At 45.1% G+C, this 19,269-nt stretch overlaps 1 protein-coding gene across 12 annotated transcripts in view; it reads left to right on the top strand.

Moving 5' to 3' along the window:
* Positions 1-891: 891 nt before the first annotated feature.
* Positions 892-19,269, top strand: part of Zbtb21 (zinc finger and BTB domain containing 21) — a 29,544-nt gene continuing 11,166 nt past the window's right edge. For 5 of the 12 annotated variants that reach the window (XR_004946314.1, XM_036203577.1, XM_036203576.1 and 2 more), the window contains exons 1-4: positions 892-1,095; positions 6,057-6,199; positions 10,456-12,936; positions 16,360-16,459. Coding sequence is in view for 11 of the 12 variants with exons in the window: in XM_036203577.1 (XP_036059470.1) it covers positions 6,131-6,199; positions 10,456-12,936; positions 16,360-16,455 (2,646 nt within the window). In the remaining variant the exon portion in view is untranslated. Of the gene's footprint in view, positions 1,096-3,893; positions 6,200-10,455; positions 14,771-16,359; positions 16,460-19,269 lie in introns of those variants that run through there. The other 7 variants (XM_036203581.1, XM_036203575.1, XM_036203571.1 and 4 more) reach the window with 7 other exon arrangements.

Here is a 19,269-nt window from a genome sequence, read left to right as displayed (position 1 = left end):
ATTCATTTGAAGTTGGTGGTTGTTTTGTTTTGACCATTTGGATCAACCTAATGCAAGATCCCTTCTCCCACATCCCTCTTACACTTCCTAAAGCTATCTTACCTTGATTCATGTGGCTAAAACCCACCTTCTGAAGTAGATTTGAAAACCACATGTTTCTTGAAATTCAGGACACCTAATTTAAGATCTAGGCATTTTAAAGGTCTGTTACAGAAATTTCACTTGGTGAGACTGTTGCTGTGTTCCAGGCTCTAGAGAACTGTCCGACTGTCCTGTGGCCCGGAGACCCTTTTTTCACAGTTTGGCATTTGTTACCTAGCTGTCTGGTTTTGGCTGAATACAAACGGAACTGTAATTTTCATACAAAGAGGCTAAAAGAGAATTGATGTTGCCGAGGAAGAGTTGTGTGGGTTTTTGTTTTGTTTTTGTTTTAATGAGACAGGGTCTCACTCTGTAGTTCAGACTGCCTCAGCCTCTTGGGTGCTGGGAGTACATTCGTGAACCACGCCGCCCGGCTTCCACAAGGTTTTAAAAGGGAGAGGTTTGGATCTGTGACTGACAGGCAGACGCCACGGAGCGAACAAGAGGAACTGCTGGTCTGAAGGGAGGCGAGCGAGAGCTCATTTCGTTCACGACAGCTCTCTCCAGGGGGAAGAAATGGAAATAAGCCACTTCCGATAGCTCCGCATCCAGGGGCTTCCCACCGCACGTCGCCACCTACCCTCGGGGAGTCCCCGAGCTCCGCGGCTCGTGGCCGCGCCTCCTCCGAGAAGCACCCACGCTCCCGCAGGCCCGCCCCCGGCCCGCCCTCCGCCGCCCGGCATCCAATCCCACCGCCGCGCACGTGACGAGCGCTGCCTGCGATGACCTCATCCCTGGTGTGGGATGACGTCAAATTCAAGATGGATGGAATCACAGCGGCAGCGGCGGCTGCGGGTTGCGCTAGCCGAGTGTGAGAGGAAAGGGACCCGGCGCCTGCCCCGGGGCTGAAGAGTGGTGAGTAACCGTCACGTCTCGCGCCCTCGAAGGACGTCGGGCCCTGTTGGGGGTTACGGCCTCCCCGCAAAACGCGGCCTTTCCTGACGTAACTCTGAGGTGATTTCTCTCCTTTTTTCCTCCCCCAGTGGGTTGCGGGCGCCGGGCCCTTCTACGCGTGCGCGGGGCCGCGGTCCTCACCGAGCATGCTCAGACTCCCACGTAGCCTAGCGTGCCTTTACATTGCGCATGCTCTGTGCCCGCTTTTGGCCTCACCCTCACTGCAGCGCATGCTCAGCCTCCGAGGCCCGCTGAGCTGCTCGCCCTGACTGGGATAGCCTGGGTAACCAGGGAGTGGAGTCTCCGGACGCGCGCCCCTACAGAGCCGTTGAGATGCCGCTGCGGGCAAGGGCACATTCAGGGCCTGGCAGCCCGCGCGCGAGAGCCCGGGGAGCTGGGCGGCACCCCGCACCTGCCGCGGCTGGAACGTGACAGCCCCTCCGCGGACACCTCCTGAGCCCATGCAGACCCTGCCTCCCCTTCCTCCCTCCCCCGAGAAAGACCTTCTTCGCCCAGGGACGTAGCGCGGAAGACCTTACTGCAGCCCACACGCCCGGGTCCCCCGTCTTCTAGGCCTGGTTATCAGGAGCATCTCGAGCGCCCCTCTAAAGAGACCGCACGGTGTGATCAAAGAACGTGCACTGTGCGGCCCGAGGCCCTGCGTACTGGAGAACCACACACACTGTAGCACTTTGCAGGGGACCTTAGACAAGTTCTCCTTGAGGTTGCCTGACATAGGGGCGGTGTTGAGGGACACTGAGCAGCCCTCCGAAGCCTGGAATTTTTGTGTTGGTGCATGAACTCCAATTGCCTCTATGTCTTTGGACATTTGTGTTACAGCATAGTCCGGTGATTGTTCATCAGCATGACCCTGAGTCATGAGTTCCTGGATTTGTTTCATGATCCTCCCACCTTGTTTAAGAGGGTGAAAACTAGGTTAATCCATTTTAGCGTTTCCACCAAAAACCCTCCTCCACGTCTGGTAATTAATCATTACCCTTAATCAAATCCCTAAATATTGACATTAAAGGAGAAATTTGGCTTACTTAAAAGTGGCTCTAATTCAGCCCATGCATTTAACAGTATAGCATTTTTATTTAGTGGAAGTATAGGGAGCATCATTCTGCAGAAATAGAAATTGTCGATAGATGCCCACCCTCAGAAATTGACAGTATTATGTAGTGGGGGAAATTGGGTATAGGAACACTAAAAGCAACAAAGTGTTAACATAGAGGTCTCCAGACAAGGAGATAACTTGAGAAGCCATGTTAGTTGTCCCTGTACTAGAGCTGATTGAGGGCTGGATTTACAGCTATCAGAGATGGGCCAAAGGGCAATGAAAAGAGAATAACTTTCTGCCTGAGGACACCTGCCTGGCATCACCTCAGCCTAAGGAGGCAATGTATGAAGACAAGCAGGTGTGAGAGTGGATCACAAGTACCATGTAGGACAAGTGGGTTCACTGAGATGTATTTGTTCTGAAGAAGTCTGAGCAGAGATACAGATGGTGTCATAATCCAATTGTTAGTACAGCTACAAAATCTCAGAAAATGCTGAGAAAATGTGCTGTGCTGTGCTGTGCTGTGCTTTACAAGGCTCTGAATAGATAAAGGTGAGCAAGTTAAATCCTCAGGTCTAGTGAGCTTTTCCTACACCAGCCAAGCCTTGTGCTAGGAATTCACAGATGAAAACAGGGCTTTTATGGGGGAGCATGTGGGGGGGATCTTCTGATGGATCTACATATAAAAGCTGATGAATTTGAAATCACTATGGGGTAATTGCAGAGAGATGAAGTGTTGCTGTTGGCAAATTGCAAAACCTTTATAGTTCCAAAGTGGCCAAGTAAAGCAGAGGTAGAGGTACTTTTAGGTTTCAGAAACTGGAAATGCAGGTTTGTGGGTTACATGGTAAGGAGTGCCACCCAGATATGGTACAGAGGTGAATTGACATCAATCAGAGCAGCCCGTGTGTTAGTTTGTAGTTTGGGTTTTTCTAGGAAATAATAATTTAAAAAACAAACTATTCTAAAACAGGGCAGTAAAATGGCCAACTTTATTTAGAGAAAGTAATCAAAGAGCTTCATTTTTACTCCTTAATTTAATAGAGAGTAGAAAGTAACCACACATTTATTGTGTAGGATCCCAAATTGGGCATCGTGAGTGTCAGAAGTAATGTATTGGACCTTAAAGAGCTTGCAGTCCTGGTGGGACACACAACCAGCTAGCATATGACTGAATAAACACAATGTAGTGGTGTGCCTGCTCTGTGTGGTGAAGGAATTGGCAGAAGGCATTTGCTTTTTTTTTCTTTTTGGCAAGGGCTTGCAATTCACATTGGCCTTGGACTCATAATCCTCCTCCATCAGCCTCCCAAATGCTGGCATTGTAGATGTGTGCCACACACTGTATTTTGTTAGTTGTTCTAAGCTTAAGGACTATATTTATCGGCCTGCTTTAATTTAGTATACAGACTTAATGACCTAAACAGCCCAAACTTATTTTCTCATAGTTAGAGAAGCTGGAAATTGGAAGTAAAGGCCAGGTCTCTCCCCTTGGCTTACAGACAACATCTTCTTATGTCCTCATAGCATCTTCCTCCATGTTTGTCTCTGTTCTAATTCTTTGTTTAAAGATACTCTTTTATTAACTCAGGCACAATTTAACTTAATTAGCTGTGTAAAATTTTCAGCTCCAGCCGGGCGGTGGTGGCACACGCCTTTAATCCCAGCACTCGGGAGGCAGAGCCAGGTGCATCTCTGTGAGTTTGAGGCCAGGCTGGGCTACCAAGTGAGTTCCAGGAAAGGCGCAATGCTACACAGAGAAACCCTGTCTTGAAACCCCCTCCCCCCCAAAAAAAAATTCAGCTCCAAATATGATTGCCTTTTGAGGTGCAGAGGTTAGGACTTCAACATACAGACTAGGGGTGTTGGCTGAGAATGTTCAGCTCTAAAGGATTCCCAAAGGATTAGAATTTGAGATTAGTTGGGAAAGGAGTTTGGCACAATCTAGGATGATTCAGGTGGTCAGGTGGGCAGATTGTGTCTCTGGGACAGAAACAGGAAAAAGCCACAGTAGGTAGCTAAAGAATTTTAAAAGTAGTCTGAATACAGATGTCTATAGAGGCTTAAAGGCCATTTATTAAAGATTTTGTATTTTAGCCTGTTTTAACTAGGACAGAGACTATAACATTATTCAGTCTTTTCATCATAACGAAACATTACATCAAGACGGTTCCTGAGCTCCCTCTGCACTCCTGAGGTCTACACCAGCCATCACACTTCTCTCTCCATCAAGATATTTAGCACTGTGAAATCAACTTTTGGGGTTTCCTTATCTCTAGACACTGGGGCTTTATGTCTTGATTACCCATGTGTTCAGATAAATTTAATCATGCCTTGTGCATGGAAAGAGCCAGTGAGCAAGCTGCATTCATGGAAGAGATTGTGTGCTGGGACACTAATGAAAGCCTTGCTTGAGAAATCTAGCATATGAAGGATGAACATGAAAGGCAGAACAGGAGCAGGCAGCATGCAGAAATATGCCAGAATAAAAACTAGCTAACTGGTTGAAAAGGGAATTTATTGAAAACAATACATGATTATTCTTGAGGTTTGAGGAAAATCTTTAAAAAAACCAAAACAACAACAACAACAACAACAACAACAACAACAAAAAACCCTTGGATTACGAAGGACAAAACCAAACCACTTGCTGGAATGTACGAGTCAGGCACTAGCACATTGAATTTTCAGACCACACTGAGATCCATCAGTCAGTTCCACTCAGCTGTTGTTGCCTTTGTCTTGTCATCAACCATAGTCTAGGCAGAAAGTTTCTAGTTGGCCTGGTTTTGGGGGTATGCCTATAACCATCAGCTTGCACTTGCTAGGCAAGAGTGTTCTTCAAAGCAACACAGAGGGTCACTGCGGAAGGAGCAATAGCTGCTGGGTGGCCAGAACAGATCAGCAGAGACTGCTTGTTTGCAGTCCTGGCTGAGGCTGACAATCTGCCCTTGAACCAAATTTGAACTAGTGAGAGGGAGGCTGAAATGTGTTGAAGTAGAATACAGTAACTTGATACCATGAAGGATCCTCTTAGCCAATCTGGCTTTGAAACCTGAGACACTTTAGATAATTTCTGGATGTCTGCAGTGTTACCAGGTGAGTGATGATAAGATCAAGTGGAGAGAGAGAGGACTAAATCCAGAAGTGAGGGCTTGGGGATGAGCTGTGTGTATGTAGTCAGGTGTTGGATGTTCACCTGTGTCACCAGCATCCCTAGAGTTCCAGGATCAGGTTAGGTTTTGGTAAGCACTCTCCAACATTGCAAAGGGGCAGTGTTTACAGAGCTTAGCCTGAAGTTCGTAGAGGGACATTTCCCACAGAGCTGTTACTGTGAGTTTTTTGGACTAGTCCCAGAGCCTAGCTCATTTGTAATGATCTTTAGTTATGGAACCATTTTCTTAAATTGAAATAGGGGAAATCATTTTGAATCATCTCCATCTCCTCACCTCCCTTCGTGGTATCTGTTGAGTTTCTGACTGTGTGCTTCCCTTTCTTATGCATCTATCCCCAGAATACTCTGCTTCAAAATGGCCTGCCTTCCTTAAACCCCAAAGTCCTCCTTCTGTGTAACATAAGAATAGAAATACTTGGGTTTAATTAGTTTATATTAAGATATAGATGTCTCACTTCAGCATCTAGTGTATTAAAGGCATTTGTGTGATGGCATGAAGTAATTTCATTGAGTCTAGCTGTGAGGGGCTCTAGAGTCCTTTGCGGGAGTTGACTTGAGGCCAGGGTAAACTTTAAAAGATTTTAAGCCTGGGCCAATCAGATAATATTCTTGGAAGTTCTGAGCCTTTGGTTTTGACTTCAATATCAAGTGAGTCCCAGGCCCTCTCAGATGTCCCACCAGTCACTCACTCATCCACCCTCCCACCTCCTGGCCACATTGATAGCCTCCTGATATGAGTGTTCTTCCATACTCTGTGCCTTCTTTATCACATTGTTGTCTGCCCAGTCACAGGAATGTGAGGTGCAGGAGAACAGGAAGCCAGCCAGCAAGCTCACCTCTCATCATCAGCACCTCTTACGATGCACAGTGTACAGCGGGCTCCCAAACACTCGGGAGAGGAAGAGAGAAGGAAGATGTGTACTTGCCAGGTGGGATTTGCTCTGCAGACTGGACCTTTCACAAATTGTTTTGTTTGTGCCTCATGAGATTTCCACATGGTACAGGTAGGGCTATCAGAAAGGATGAGCAGTCCTGACAAGATTGCATTCCTGATAGATGGCAATAGACCGAGGACTTCCCCATGGATAGTTGTCTACCATGAGCTTTTTACTGTAATAATTCTCTCCATTTCCCCCACTTTGAATCTCCAGGAAACAACATTAAGTAGAACCATCTCAGGTAGAGTTTGGGAAGATATTTGTAGGGAGATCCCAGTGATACGGAAGTCAGCCTGTTTCAGAATCTAGTTTTTAGGGGAGTTTGTCTCAGCTGTTTCTGCTCTTAAGTGGGCCTTTTCTTCCACAGCTGAGCACTTTAAAGGCTTTTTTGCCATGGTTAAGTGATGGAATTTCTGCATTAATGAGTCAGGTGGAGATGAGCAAGCCAGGGACAGCAATGTCTGTGTGGTTTGTGCATGAGATTTGTTGCTGCTGTGAGTTGTAGTTAACTCATGCAGGAAAATGAACCTTCTATACCTTCACATTCATTGAGAAAGTACACACAGCAGCACAACTGCTGTTCTGAGGACTGAACAGCTGAGATGTCAACAGGTCAAGTCTAGAGGGTTCATCTGCACTTCCCCGGCTACAGTGCTGGATTGCCAAGCAACACACAGAAGTTCTGCTTTTCCCTTTTGCTTGCTCTCTCAAGATAGTATTTGTACTTCAGTTGCTAAACTCAATAAGCTGTTACACCTGCTGTAGTCAAAATGCAAGAATTCAAATAGTCCTAGTTTTCAGGTAGACAAGACTGGGACCATTGCTTTCAAGTCCTTATAATTGAATTAAAGTGTAAAAGCAACCCATAAGTAAAGGTGAATCCATTCCACCTGGCCTTCACTTCAGTCTCTCCAGAGACTGTAGGAACAGGTATCACTCTTCTGCTTATGATTTCCAGTGTCTTCATTTTGGTTCCCAGAGCCAAAATGAATATCTAGATCAGTGTCATGATAGTTCCCAGGATGGCTTTTGTTCTCTTTTTTTTTTGGGGGGGGGAGGGTTTGAGACAGGGTTTCTCTGTGTAGCTTTGTGCCTTTCCTGGATCTCACTCTGTAGACCAGGCTGTCCTCGAACTCACAAAGATCTGCCTGGCTCTGCCTCCCGAGTGCTAGGATTAAAGGCGTGTGCCACTACGCCCGGCTTCTCTTTTTTGTAGTGCTGCATATACTGCCCTGTCCCCTTTTGGGTTACCTTACCTTTTCTGCCTGTCTCTTCCCCATGCTTTGGTCCCTCATCTGGCTACCTCACCTGAGTCTGGTGGCTGTCACCTGTACTGCTTCTTCTGTGATATCCATAGACATTTTTCTGTACCTGCATAACTGTACAGTGTTAACAGATTTCTGTATGCTATTCCTATGCAAGACTTAACTCCAGGAGCTAGTCTGTGCTTGTTGACATCCTCTGTGGTTAGAGTTTTAGCACATTCTTGGTGGATGCTAGCTTACACCTGTGGTTTTAGATTGTCTTAGTGTCTAGGATTTTTCTCAAAAGTAGAGCCTGAAACAAGGATCTAGATATAGATGTTTGTATGGGCAGAGATTTCAGAGAGCTCAGAAAAGGAAATAGAAAGATGTGGAGGCAAGATTGATAAGTTGTCACTTGCTTGTAGAGTGTCAGAACTGAATCCTTTAGAAAAGGAGAGGCAAGGAGAGAAGCAGCCTGATTTCTCTGCCAAATCCATCCCAACAAAGGCCACCCTTCTCCCTTCCTGGCAGGATCCTTGACTTTTCCCATTGCTCTGTAGTTACTCCATTAGAAAGCCTAATGACTCTGCCTTTACATCCAATGCTAGCCCCACCAAGCCATCATGGCAGTAGACTTCTCAGATGTCCTTTGCTTTGTCACCTGCTTCCACAATAAAGCTAGAAATGTTATAATTAAGACATGACTCAGGCTTCTTCCTTGTGGTCCTCCAATGCCCCCCCCCCATTTTCTACATAATAAAATCCCCTCCCAGCTACCCAGCCTTACAGTCTTTGACTCCTGAGATGATATCATCCATGACTCTTGGCTATTTTGGCTCCAGTTCTACATGGCCTTGGTTCTTTCCTCTGTTGTATTGTCTTTACTTCATAATCCCTAGGCTCATGCCCTGTTCTCTTGAGTCTTCTCAAATGTACTTCCATGACTGATGGATGGATGGATGGATGGATGGATGGATGGTAGGTAGGTAGGTAGGTAGGCAGGCACTATTTGTAGGTACCAAGTGATGGAATAATCATCCCATTTGCCCCTCAGCAGCATTGTGTGGAAACTGTTACTGTCCCTGTCTGCTGTTCAAGGGAAAGACTAAGACTTGAGTAACTGACTGGCCCAGAACACAGGTGACTCTGACCTCCAAGAAAAAAAATTCTTTTACAACTCAACTGGATGCATACTTGCACATGGGGCATATGTCTGTCTGTAACTGAAACTGGTTTCCCAAGCACTTGCCACATTTAATACTTTCTGATATTTTCTCTGTTAGTGCTTTATCTGTTTGTAATTGCTGGTTTCAAACCATTAAATTGAGTTTAGGAGAAAAAAAAAAAAACCCATTTGACAAATATCTGCCCAATCTTTGCTTCTGGTCTGCTGTTTCTCTCTTGTGTCAACATTTTGAGAAATTCTCAGTGCTACAGACACACAGTGCATGGCTGAGTAAGTCTTGTAGAAGTATAAGCTCAATGCTTTTCTGCTGACCCCTGTAAAAAATGAGACATGTCTTTACACAGATGTGTGGTTCTTACAGATTACTAGCAGTGAGGGAGAAATGGAAATGTCTGGCAGAAGAAAAGGAATTCATCCAAGCCCTTGTTACAAGTAAACAAGCTACATGTCACTCTTAAAGAAAAGCAGGAAAGAATGAAAGGAAATCTGGTGGGTGCTAGATTCATTTCTAGTGGCAGAGCCAAACCCCATCTACATCTTGCATTCTGTTCTCTCTGAAAATCAAAGAGTATAGTCTCCAAGTGACCAGTAAAGGCTGACCCTAGAGAGCTGGGAGCTGGGGACTTGTTACATCTGGGGCTGGGTGTGGTTCTTGGCAGCAGCCCCTCTAGAATAAGCCTGTCAAATATGTATTTAGTCACTGTGGATACATTCTAATAGTAAAAATCAGTGTCTGTCTTTATCTTTGTGTGTGTGTCTCTGTCTCTGTCCATGTCTCTGTCTGTCTGTGTCTCTCTCTCTCTCTCTCTCTCTCTCTCTCTCTCTCTCTCTCACACACACACACACACACACACACACACACACACACAGTGGTGCTGGTGATGGGATATTCCATCACTAAGCTACATCCCCCTAGCTCCATGACAATACTGTTAGTAGGAGTCAGTGATATAAAACTAGACCACAGAGAGGAGGTGCTCATAGAGCAGAACCCATACATCATGTCCCATGGGAAGCCTGCTTTTCCCTAGAGCACCAGGGAGGGAGGGTAACCTGGACCTTCTTCTTTGATACTAAGTTAAACCTATTCTTGCAGTCCTGACAGTTATCTTCATATTTATTGAGTGTTTGCTGTAGATACTTGTTCATCTAATCTTTGCCACAAACTTGCAAGAGGGCACAGTTGTTGCCTCACTTCACACACAGACCCGCGTACAGAGGGTATCAGCTCATAGGGTAGAGCTAGTACCTCAGCCAAGTGTCTGGCCCCAAAACTCACACTCACCCACCAAGTTGCCTTCTCTCACCTTTAGGATTGAAAAGAATTTCAGTGACCCTTCAGTTCAAACTCTTTAATCAGCTTTACAGCCAGGCTAAAGTTCTCTGTGCTGTTGAAAATGACATGTAGTGAGAAAATAGCATTTAAAAAAATCACAAGCAATTAGTATTAAGAAGGAAAACAACCTTTTAATTCTCTAATGCTTCTAACCTTTATTGAACACTTTGACCTAGTAATTAGCAAGTAATTATTCCCTTTCCAAGTTCATTTTTATAAGTCCACAGTCCATTATTAATTTTAGCAGTCATGTTGAGTATATATCTTGTAAAACCTAAAATATAAGATAGTAATAAAATTAGAGTTATAGACTTGAGGAATTTTGATGATTCAAATAAACTAAATGTAACCAAGCATCAAATTGGTAAGGACCCTAAATGTTAAACCTCATTTTCAAGTATCACCTCTGTGTATACCTATTAAGTTCGAGCAGACCTTTGATGGAATACAAATGCTGATGGTCTCACCTTCTGTCTTCCAGATAAACTGCAGGATGGAGGGACTGCTGCATTACATCAACCCAGCACATGCCATCTCTCTGCTCAGTGCCCTCAATGAGGAACGCCTCAAGGGACAGCTGTGTGATGTACTCCTGATTGTTGGGGACCAGAAGTTCCGAGCTCATAAGAACGTCTTGGCTGCCAGCAGTGAGTACTTCCAGAGTTTATTCACGAATAAGGAGAACGAGGCACAGACTGTCTTTCAGCTGGACTTCTGTGAGCCTGATGCTTTTGACAACGTTCTGAACTACATTTATTCTTCCTCCCTTTTTGTGGAGAAGGGCAGCCTTGCTGCTGTGCAGGAGCTGGGGTATAGCCTTGGTATCTCCTTCCTGACCAACATCGTTGCCAAAGCCCCTCAGGCTCCTTTTCCAGCCTGTCCCAACAGGAAAAGAGTGCCGGTGGAAGATGATGAGACCAGCTCTCAAAAGCGAAGTGTCATCGTGTGTCAGGGCAGAAGCGAAGTGCCAGGGAAAGCCAGTGGTCCAACTGTGCAGGACCTCAGCCTTGCTGCCCGGGCTTCCCCGAGTGGTGCAGTCAAGACCAGCACCAGTAAGCCACATGTGGCCAAGCCGCCAGAGCAGCTTCACAGTCTGTCCTTAACTGAAAAGAACTGGCCGAAGGACAGTGCTGCGGTATTTGCAAAGTCTTTGGAACAGCCTGGGGCTTTGGATGATCCTAACAGGGGCAGTTTGGTTAAGAGAAATGCAGTCCTACCCCCAAAACCTTCACAAGACAGGGAGGCCACGGACGATAAGCCTGGGGTGAGCAGCCAGCTTCCCAAGGGGAAGGCTATAGAGCTGGCTTTGAAGAGACCACGGCCACCTGTTCTGTCTCTTCGTAGCTCATCAGAGACTCCATATCTCTTAAAAGAAACTAGCAAAGGAGGTGGTCAAGGGGAGGATAGGAACTTGCTCTACTACTCTAAGCTAGGCCTGGTGGTTCCATCCAGTGGGCCTGCTTCTGCAAACCAGAGCATTGACAGAAGTGGCCCATTAGTGAAAAGCCTCCTCAGGCGGTCACTGTCTATGGACAGCCAGGTTCCTGTTTACTCTCCCTCTATAGATTTGAAGTTATCCCAGGGATCATCCACAGCAGCAAATGAGGCACCAGGCAGTGTGTTCTGTGCAGTGTCTCAAAAGTCATCTTTAAAAGATGGCAGTGAGAAAAAAGCCCTGGATGACAGGCCTCAAGCTCTCCAGCCTCATCGCCTCAGGTCCTTTAGTGCTTCTCAGTCAACAGACAGGGAGGGGACCTCCCCTGTGACTGAGGTGCGCATTAAGACTGAGCCTAGCAGCCCTCTGTCGGACCCTTCAGACATCATCCGGGTCACCGTGGGAGATGCAGCGACGGCTACAAGAGACCTGCCCCTCAAAGCAGAGGAAGACCAGAGGGATATTAGCAGACTCCCAGCAAAGAGAAGGTTCCAGGCAGACAGACGGTCACCCTTGAAGAAAGCAAGGGCAAATGAGCATGGGCCTTCTGTCTCAGAAGAGAACTGTGAGGAGGACAGGAGCCCTCCTTCCCTTGACAGCAACTTCCCAGATTCTGAATTAAACAGAGAGGAGTTTGGTGAGTTGGAGGGGACGAGACCAAACAAAAAATTTAAATGCAAACATTGCCTTAAGATTTTTAGATCAACCGCGGGTCTTCACCGCCATGTTAACATGTACCATAACCCAGAGAAGCCTTACACTTGTGACATCTGTCACAAGAGGTTTCATACCAACTTCAAAGTGTGGACACACTGTCAGACCCAACACGGCATAGTGAAGAACCCATCGCCAGCCTCTAGTTCCCATGCAGTTTTGGATGAGAAATTCCAAAGAAAACTGATTGACATAGTGAGAGAGAGGGAGATTAAGAAGGCCCTGATCATTAAGCTGAGGCGCAGCAAGCCTGGCTTCCAGGGACAGAGTAGCTCCCCAGCACAGCAAGTCATCAAGAGGAACTTGCGCTCCCGAGCCAAAGGGGCCTACATTTGTGCCTTCTGTGGCAAGGCATACCGTTTTCTCTCTCAGTTTAAGCAGCACATAAAGATGCACCCGGGAGAGAGGCCCCTCGGAGTGAGCAGAGCTGCTAAGCCGAAAGAGCGGGCTCTGGCACGCGCGGTAGAGAGCAAGGAGGTTTACCCGTGCCGCCTCTGTAATGCTAAGCTCTCTTCTCTTCTAGAGCAAGGCAGCCACGAGCGCGTGTGCCGGAACGCCACCGTTTGCCCTTACTGCAGCCTCAGGTTCTTCTCCCCCGCGCTGAAGCAGGAGCATGAGGACAGGTGTGAGTACAAAAAGCTGACCTGCCTGGAGTGTATGCGCACCTTCAAGTCTTCCTTCAGCATCTGGCGGCACCAGGTGGAAGTGCACAACCAGAACAACATGGCTTCAGCAGAGAACGTCTCCTTGCCCACCCTGGACCACAACGGTGAAGTGGCAGCTGCTTCCAGGCCTCAGGCTGAGCCTACCAAGGTAAACCATGTGGCTGCTCCAAAAGAGGACACAGCGTTTAGTGACTCTTCAGAGCAAGTGAACTTCGATTCTGAGGATTCCTCCTGCCTCCCTGAAGACTTGAGTCTTTCAAAGCAACTGAAAGTCCAAGTCAAAGAGGAGCCTGTAGAGGAGGCTGAGGAGGAGGCTCCTGAGGCCAGTGCAGCTCCCAGGGAGGCTGGCCCCAGCAAGGAGGCTGGTCTGTGGCCTTGTGAGAAATGTGGGAAGATGTTCACAGCACACAAGCAGCTGGAGCGACACCAGGAGCTGCTGTGTTCCGTGAAGCCCTTCATCTGCCATGTGTGCCACAAAGCCTTCCGTACCAACTTCCGGCTTTGGAGTCACTTCCAGTCCCACATGTCTCAGGCCACAGAGGAGCCTGCACAGAAAGAGGCTGAGGTGTGTCCTTTGCCCACAAACTCCCCATCACCACCACCTCTGCCACCTCCACCACCCTTGCCCAAGATCCAGCCCCTGGAGCCGGACAGCCCCACAGGCCTTCCTGAGAACCCAACCTCAGCCACAGAGAAGCTGTTTGCACCCCAGGAGTCAGACACCCTTTTCTACCACGCTCCTCCCCTTTCAGCAATCACATTTAAAAGACAGTTCATGTGCAAGCTCTGCCATAGGACATTCAAGACCGCGTTCAGTCTTTGGAGTCATGAGCAGACACACAATTAAGTGACTTACCCCTCTCACCTGTCAGAAAACATCAGGCCCCTGGCTTGTGAACTGTGTCCTCAGACAACATTTAAAAAATAATAATAATAAAGGTTGGAAATTGTATGAATTTTAGGTTTGGGATAAATTGATATTGGCTTGGAATGTCCTTATAGCTTCAGAAACAAACTCTGAAATATTGTGGTTCTGGACCTCAGTCAGCAGGGGTTTGATCCTGTTACTGTTGAAGTTGGGTTACTGTTGGTGAATTGCATGGTTCCTCATTCCAAGGTGTCACTATAATGACTTGATTGAGGTTTTTGGCTTTTGTTTTCTGGGTAGTGGGATACTAGGGTATTGTTGGGTTTTTGGTTTGGGGTTTTTTAATTTATTATTTCAGACACCTAAGTTTGAGGTAACCCTTAGCTCTGTTTCTAAGGCCAAAAACATATGAGGAAGAAAGGGAGTTGTTTGCAGTATTGAGTCAGATTTTAGAATACCTTAGCAATAAGAAAAGACAAACCCCAACTTTAGTAAATTATCCTGACACTTGATAAGACAAATATTTGGTATTTTGTGGTCCTTAGAAACTTTCTTTTTGTATGAAAATTGTGAGAATTTAAATCAGCAATAGTCACAATTAGATTTTTTTATAACAAGCTGTCAATCACTTCGAGAAATGGAAGCATGTTTGTGAAGTGCTCAACAGTCAGCAGATTAGTTGTGAAAGCCGCTGACCTCTGTGGTATGCCCTCTGCATTCTAGCAGCTTTCAACTTGCTCTTTATAGCTGACAGTGCTTGGTCTCCACCAGCTTGAAACTCGGGTGTCCTTGGGATAGGCAGTGTTAGCCAGCATGAAGTTATCAGTGCACAGCCTCACCACACCCTGGACCACCATTCCTTCTAGGGGCTTCAGAGGTTGGAGGAAGTGCCACATTGCAGCTTCCATGTGCTTTCCAAGGACTGTATGCACAACACACACATTTCTGCCTGGAGTATTGAAGTGGATAGCACTGAAAATGTCACTATCTGACATGCAAACGTGTATGAAAGCACTAGCAAAGGTCCAAAATTAGTTTTTGCAACTTGATTTGGTACTTAGGGTTTGGGTTTCTTTCTTCTTCTTCTTCTTCTTCTTCTTCTTCTTCTTCTTCTTCTTCTTCTTCTTCTTCTTCTTCTCCTCCTCCTCCTCCTCCTCCTCCTCCTCCTCCTCCTCCTCCTCCTCCTCCTTTTTCTTTTTTTTCCTGTTCCATGTAGGTTATAATTAAAAGCGTTTCCATAGGCAATATCCACAGTTCACTGTATTTCAAAAGGCAAAATTTTTATTTCACTGCCCCAAGGGAGTATCATACCTGGAAAGGAAATTAGGAGACAAATTCCCTATTTACTTTTGCCGAGAGCTGTTTCTTTACATTGTTAAGTTGTGCTGTAGCAGAGATACCACCCATCTGTTCACCAGCACTCTACACCCATGGTAGCAAAGGCAGTCTTTATATTAAAACAAACATTTTTATAAAATACTAATTGACTTTATATATTATAGAAGCTATATGTGGAATTTTGACTTTCATTCTCTCACTTGAAAAGGCTATTGAAAATCCCTAAATATATCTGCATTTCCTATTTTGTTCCTTAAATCTTCAGAGAAGGGAAATAAAATTAGGTTGCAGTTACTGATTCTTGCCATCTGCTTTTTTGAACTATGCATTTTAGAGATGAACTAAAAGTCCACCTTTTGATGAATGAATCTAGTGCCAGGCTGTGTAGCTGTCCACTGAACTCATTCCCTGTGGTGAGTGTCTGGTCTCTCCCTCTAAACACCTCGGAGTGTCGCTTTTTTTAAAGACCATCTCCCCACATGGTCATCTCCTGTGTAGCCACAGAGCGATACTCTCCAAACCAGGCATTGCCAGCTCAGTGCTCCAGGACTTGAACCTATGCTACATTTTTGAAGATTTATAAAATAATATTGTTACAAAAAAAGAAAAAAAAGTATTTTTTATCTAAACGTAGGGTCTATATATCTGTTAGGTTTTACAAATTACTTGTGTTTGTCACCTTTTTTGTCTAGGAATAAAGCATAAGACTTCAAATAAAAATTTGAACCAAAAACATTTATAATGCAGTTGTGGTTTTTCTATTGCTTTTTTATACTCTATCTTAAAAGATGTCAGGCTGAAAGAGTTTATTTTGGTGTCAAAAACTATCCTTCTACTCATGTAACTATTTTAAATGCTAAGAAACAAAATAATGAAAGACATTAATCACTGTATTCAGTAAACAGTTTTTTAGAGAATGTCTATCTCAGCTAGCAGGCAGATGTTTGGTGTATTAAATAAATAGGTCTTTCACCATTGTAAATCTTTAGATAGTAAAGATATTCTTGTAAATGTTTTTCTGATTGTAATTAATTTTTGCAAGTATAGAAAGCACATTGTTTCTGTAATTATTTAAGATGCCTGCTTTTTTATGCAGTTGTGGAAAGAATGTAAACTGTTTTAATATATTCTTTGTTAACCTAAGAACTTGTTATTGAATTGTTTTCTTTATGTGGGGAGGATTGAGTACCTAAAACATCTTTTTCCTACTAAGAGTGAAAAATTAAGCTAACGGATCCTTATATCTGAGGGTTAGCATTTCCAGATTGCTAAGCGAATTCTCCCTTTAAAACTAGTTCATGCATCTGTGGTTCTGCCAGATGTACAGCTGACCAGGGCTGTGTGTATTCTGCTTTTCTGTTTCAGAATGTCCTTCTCTTTGAAAAGATTGCCTTGTACTCAGTCGCTTACCACCTGAATCTACATGTAGCCTGTGCTGGCACTAATGAAAGTGGTGACTGAGATGGTAAGATGGGCCTCTCCTTGAGACAGATGCCTCAACACCACCTTCCCAGGCCTGGTGGGCTGGAAGGCAGGGCATGAAGCTGTGTTCCCTGTGGTTGGGCTCTCATGGACATGGACATTGTGTGTGTGTGTGTGTGTGTGTGTGTGTGTGTGTGTAGTTGGTGCATTTCCTTTTCCTTAGTACAAAATGAGTAGCTTTCATTCCTTCAGATTTCTTTATAAATCCTATCCATTAACCTTTATTAGAAATTCAAAGTCAGTTTGTTAATATCTGATTAGTGGTTTGAGGGTAGTTGTGAAATGCACTAACGACTCAAATAATACCAGTGCATAACCTTCTTAAGTGTTCTTTAAAAATAGATTTTAATCCAGGTACATACCTATATTCACTGTATTCTCTGTTTGAGAAGCTGAGCCCACAAGTAGCATAGTGAGACTGTCTCCAAAAAACAAGTCAGAGTATTCAAGTAGTGCTTCAAGTATTGAAGTATTGCTGCGGCTTTTTAAGACATTTGATACTTTTGTGATTTTTTAGCATGCTTTTCAGTGCCTCTGTGAGGACTCCAGCTGAGGGCTTTTCTCCGGGGCAGGGAGCTAAATTGGGATTCAGATTCTAGAGAAGAAAGGAAAGTTAGTGTCTGGTATTTTAAAGATTCCTTTTAGAAACAGACTGGAGAATCCAAAGTATTTTCCTGTAAATCTTTATAATAATTGGATTCCACATTCTTGGGTCATTTGTGCATACTGTCTGAATTGCCACAGTTCTTGGTTAATATTGATTCTTAGAAGGTGACCATTTGTAGCTGGCTTTAATCTAAACTGCACTGAGAGCAGTTTTTCATCAAATTCTATTTAAATGAAAGCAAATGGGTTTTATAATTGTGAACAAGTTTGGTTGTTACGTGGCTTTGCAGAATAGACTGCTTGGCTTTTTTTTTTTTTTTTAGAAATAACTTTTTGGGGACTGAAATTGCATAGTAATATAAGGATGTAATGGTGCTCCATTGCTTTTTTAATTCTGTAGTCTTTCCTTTGTTTAATGGTACCGACAATGGATGGGTCAGTTAATCTCTACTGTGCTCTGAGTTGTGGTGCCACTGGTAACCTCTGTGCTTTGAAAATCACCACTGGTGTTGATGACAATGAAGGGGGACTCTCCTGTCAGGATGATTGGAGCAGCACTGGAGAGTTTGGGGATACTTGCTTTTCTTACCTCTACCCCTATTCCAAGCTGCCTCTGGAATTAAGTTGCTAGAGCTCTTAGGTGTGTGGGGTACCACAAGTATGTAAACATTAAGACTAGATGCATGGGCATCTGTGCCTGTCTGCTTTGTGTCATTCCTGCTCAGATTCAGTTCGAAACCACCGTTTACTATCGCAGGGGTGATCTTGTGTTAGTGAGGAGGGTGTAAATACATGACAACATCTGAGCACCTGCCTTCATGTTTCAGCAGAGTAGCTGATAAGCTAGTCTCATTTCCTGGCTATAACATGTTTCACTGTAATGAGGCTCCTCCATCACAGAGATATAGTCCCACTTTATTTTTGCAAATACCTGGCTGTGGGTATGTCACCAAGGTAATAAAAGGGCACAGAGAGAATGGGCAAACTCCTCCACTGATGGATGGAGCTGCTTGCATTCCCTCCAGCAACTTTGCTTCCCTTGCTAGAATCCAAAGCCAGTCTGTTGGGTATGTGTGCCTAAATTTCTTCAGCATACCAAGGACCAAGGATGCCATTTGTTAACCTCTTTGCTCCCCCAGCTTACCCAACAGTTCAACACAGAACTGAGTTTGAGCTAAAGAATTTGAACATTCTTCTTGGCAGCCATCAGTTTTCTGGGTTTGGATTTGTTGCTCTCCTGCCGCCTCCTCAGTCCTCATCACACACAGAATCTCTAAGTGCCATACTGCCAAAACCAATGCCCAATGTCTCATCGTTTCCCAAAGAGACGACATTATGTCTTGGTTCTTATGGACGTGGGCTATAGGGGACAGATGGCAGGTACTACTCATGCAAGGGCATTGGAGAGTACATCCCTGTGATGCATAGTGCTTTACAGACTTATCACTTGAGTCCCAGCTATAGCTTTGATTTGGAGATTATGTGATTGGCTGTCCACCCTGTCTTCCATGGTGGAGCTCTCTTAGCTCCAGTCATCATGACAAAACCCTAAAGTGACTTGAAGGAAGAAAGGCTTACTTGTCCGATAGTGTCAGCCATTGCAGTCTGTGGTGAACTGCTCCATTGCTTTGAGCCTGTGGCAAGGCAGAATGCCGTGAGGAGAACATTGTGGAGCAGAGCTGCTCGCCTCACAGCTAGGCACTGTGGTCCCCTTTGAGGTATAACTGCATTGACTTACTTCAATTGGATTTCCCTCCCAAAGACTACATACACTACCTTCTAGTGGGACCCTGATTGGTCACTAAGCCTACAGCACATAGCCTTTGGAGGACATTTCAGTTGGAAACCATAACAGATCCCTCAGTCCATCCACTCTGGGGGATCCGAAATCTACATTTTGTCCAGTTGAGGACCCTGGACCCTATTTGCTATGGGTGGCATTGTTTCCTCCAGGAAGAATGTCCTGGCCTCTTTCCACCCTTTCCACCCATTTTTTCCTTTCTGCCAACCCAAAGTAGCTGTTCTTCTTAAATGGTCCCCATAAAGCCCTGAGAGCTACTCACCTCCTGCAACCTTCTGTCTTGCCCATTTCTTGTCTACCTTATTAAATGAAGCAGGCCCAGGACATGGTATTGTATCTTTCAGTATTCCCATGCCTGGCATAGAATGATGCCTATTGGATATCTG

This window comes from Onychomys torridus, chromosome 12 (genome assembly GCF_903995425.1).
Source record: "Onychomys torridus chromosome 12, mOncTor1.1, whole genome shotgun sequence".
Classification (NCBI taxonomy): domain Eukaryota; kingdom Metazoa; phylum Chordata; class Mammalia; order Rodentia; family Cricetidae; genus Onychomys; species Onychomys torridus.
This window is presented reverse-complemented; position numbering and strand designations above follow the sequence as displayed.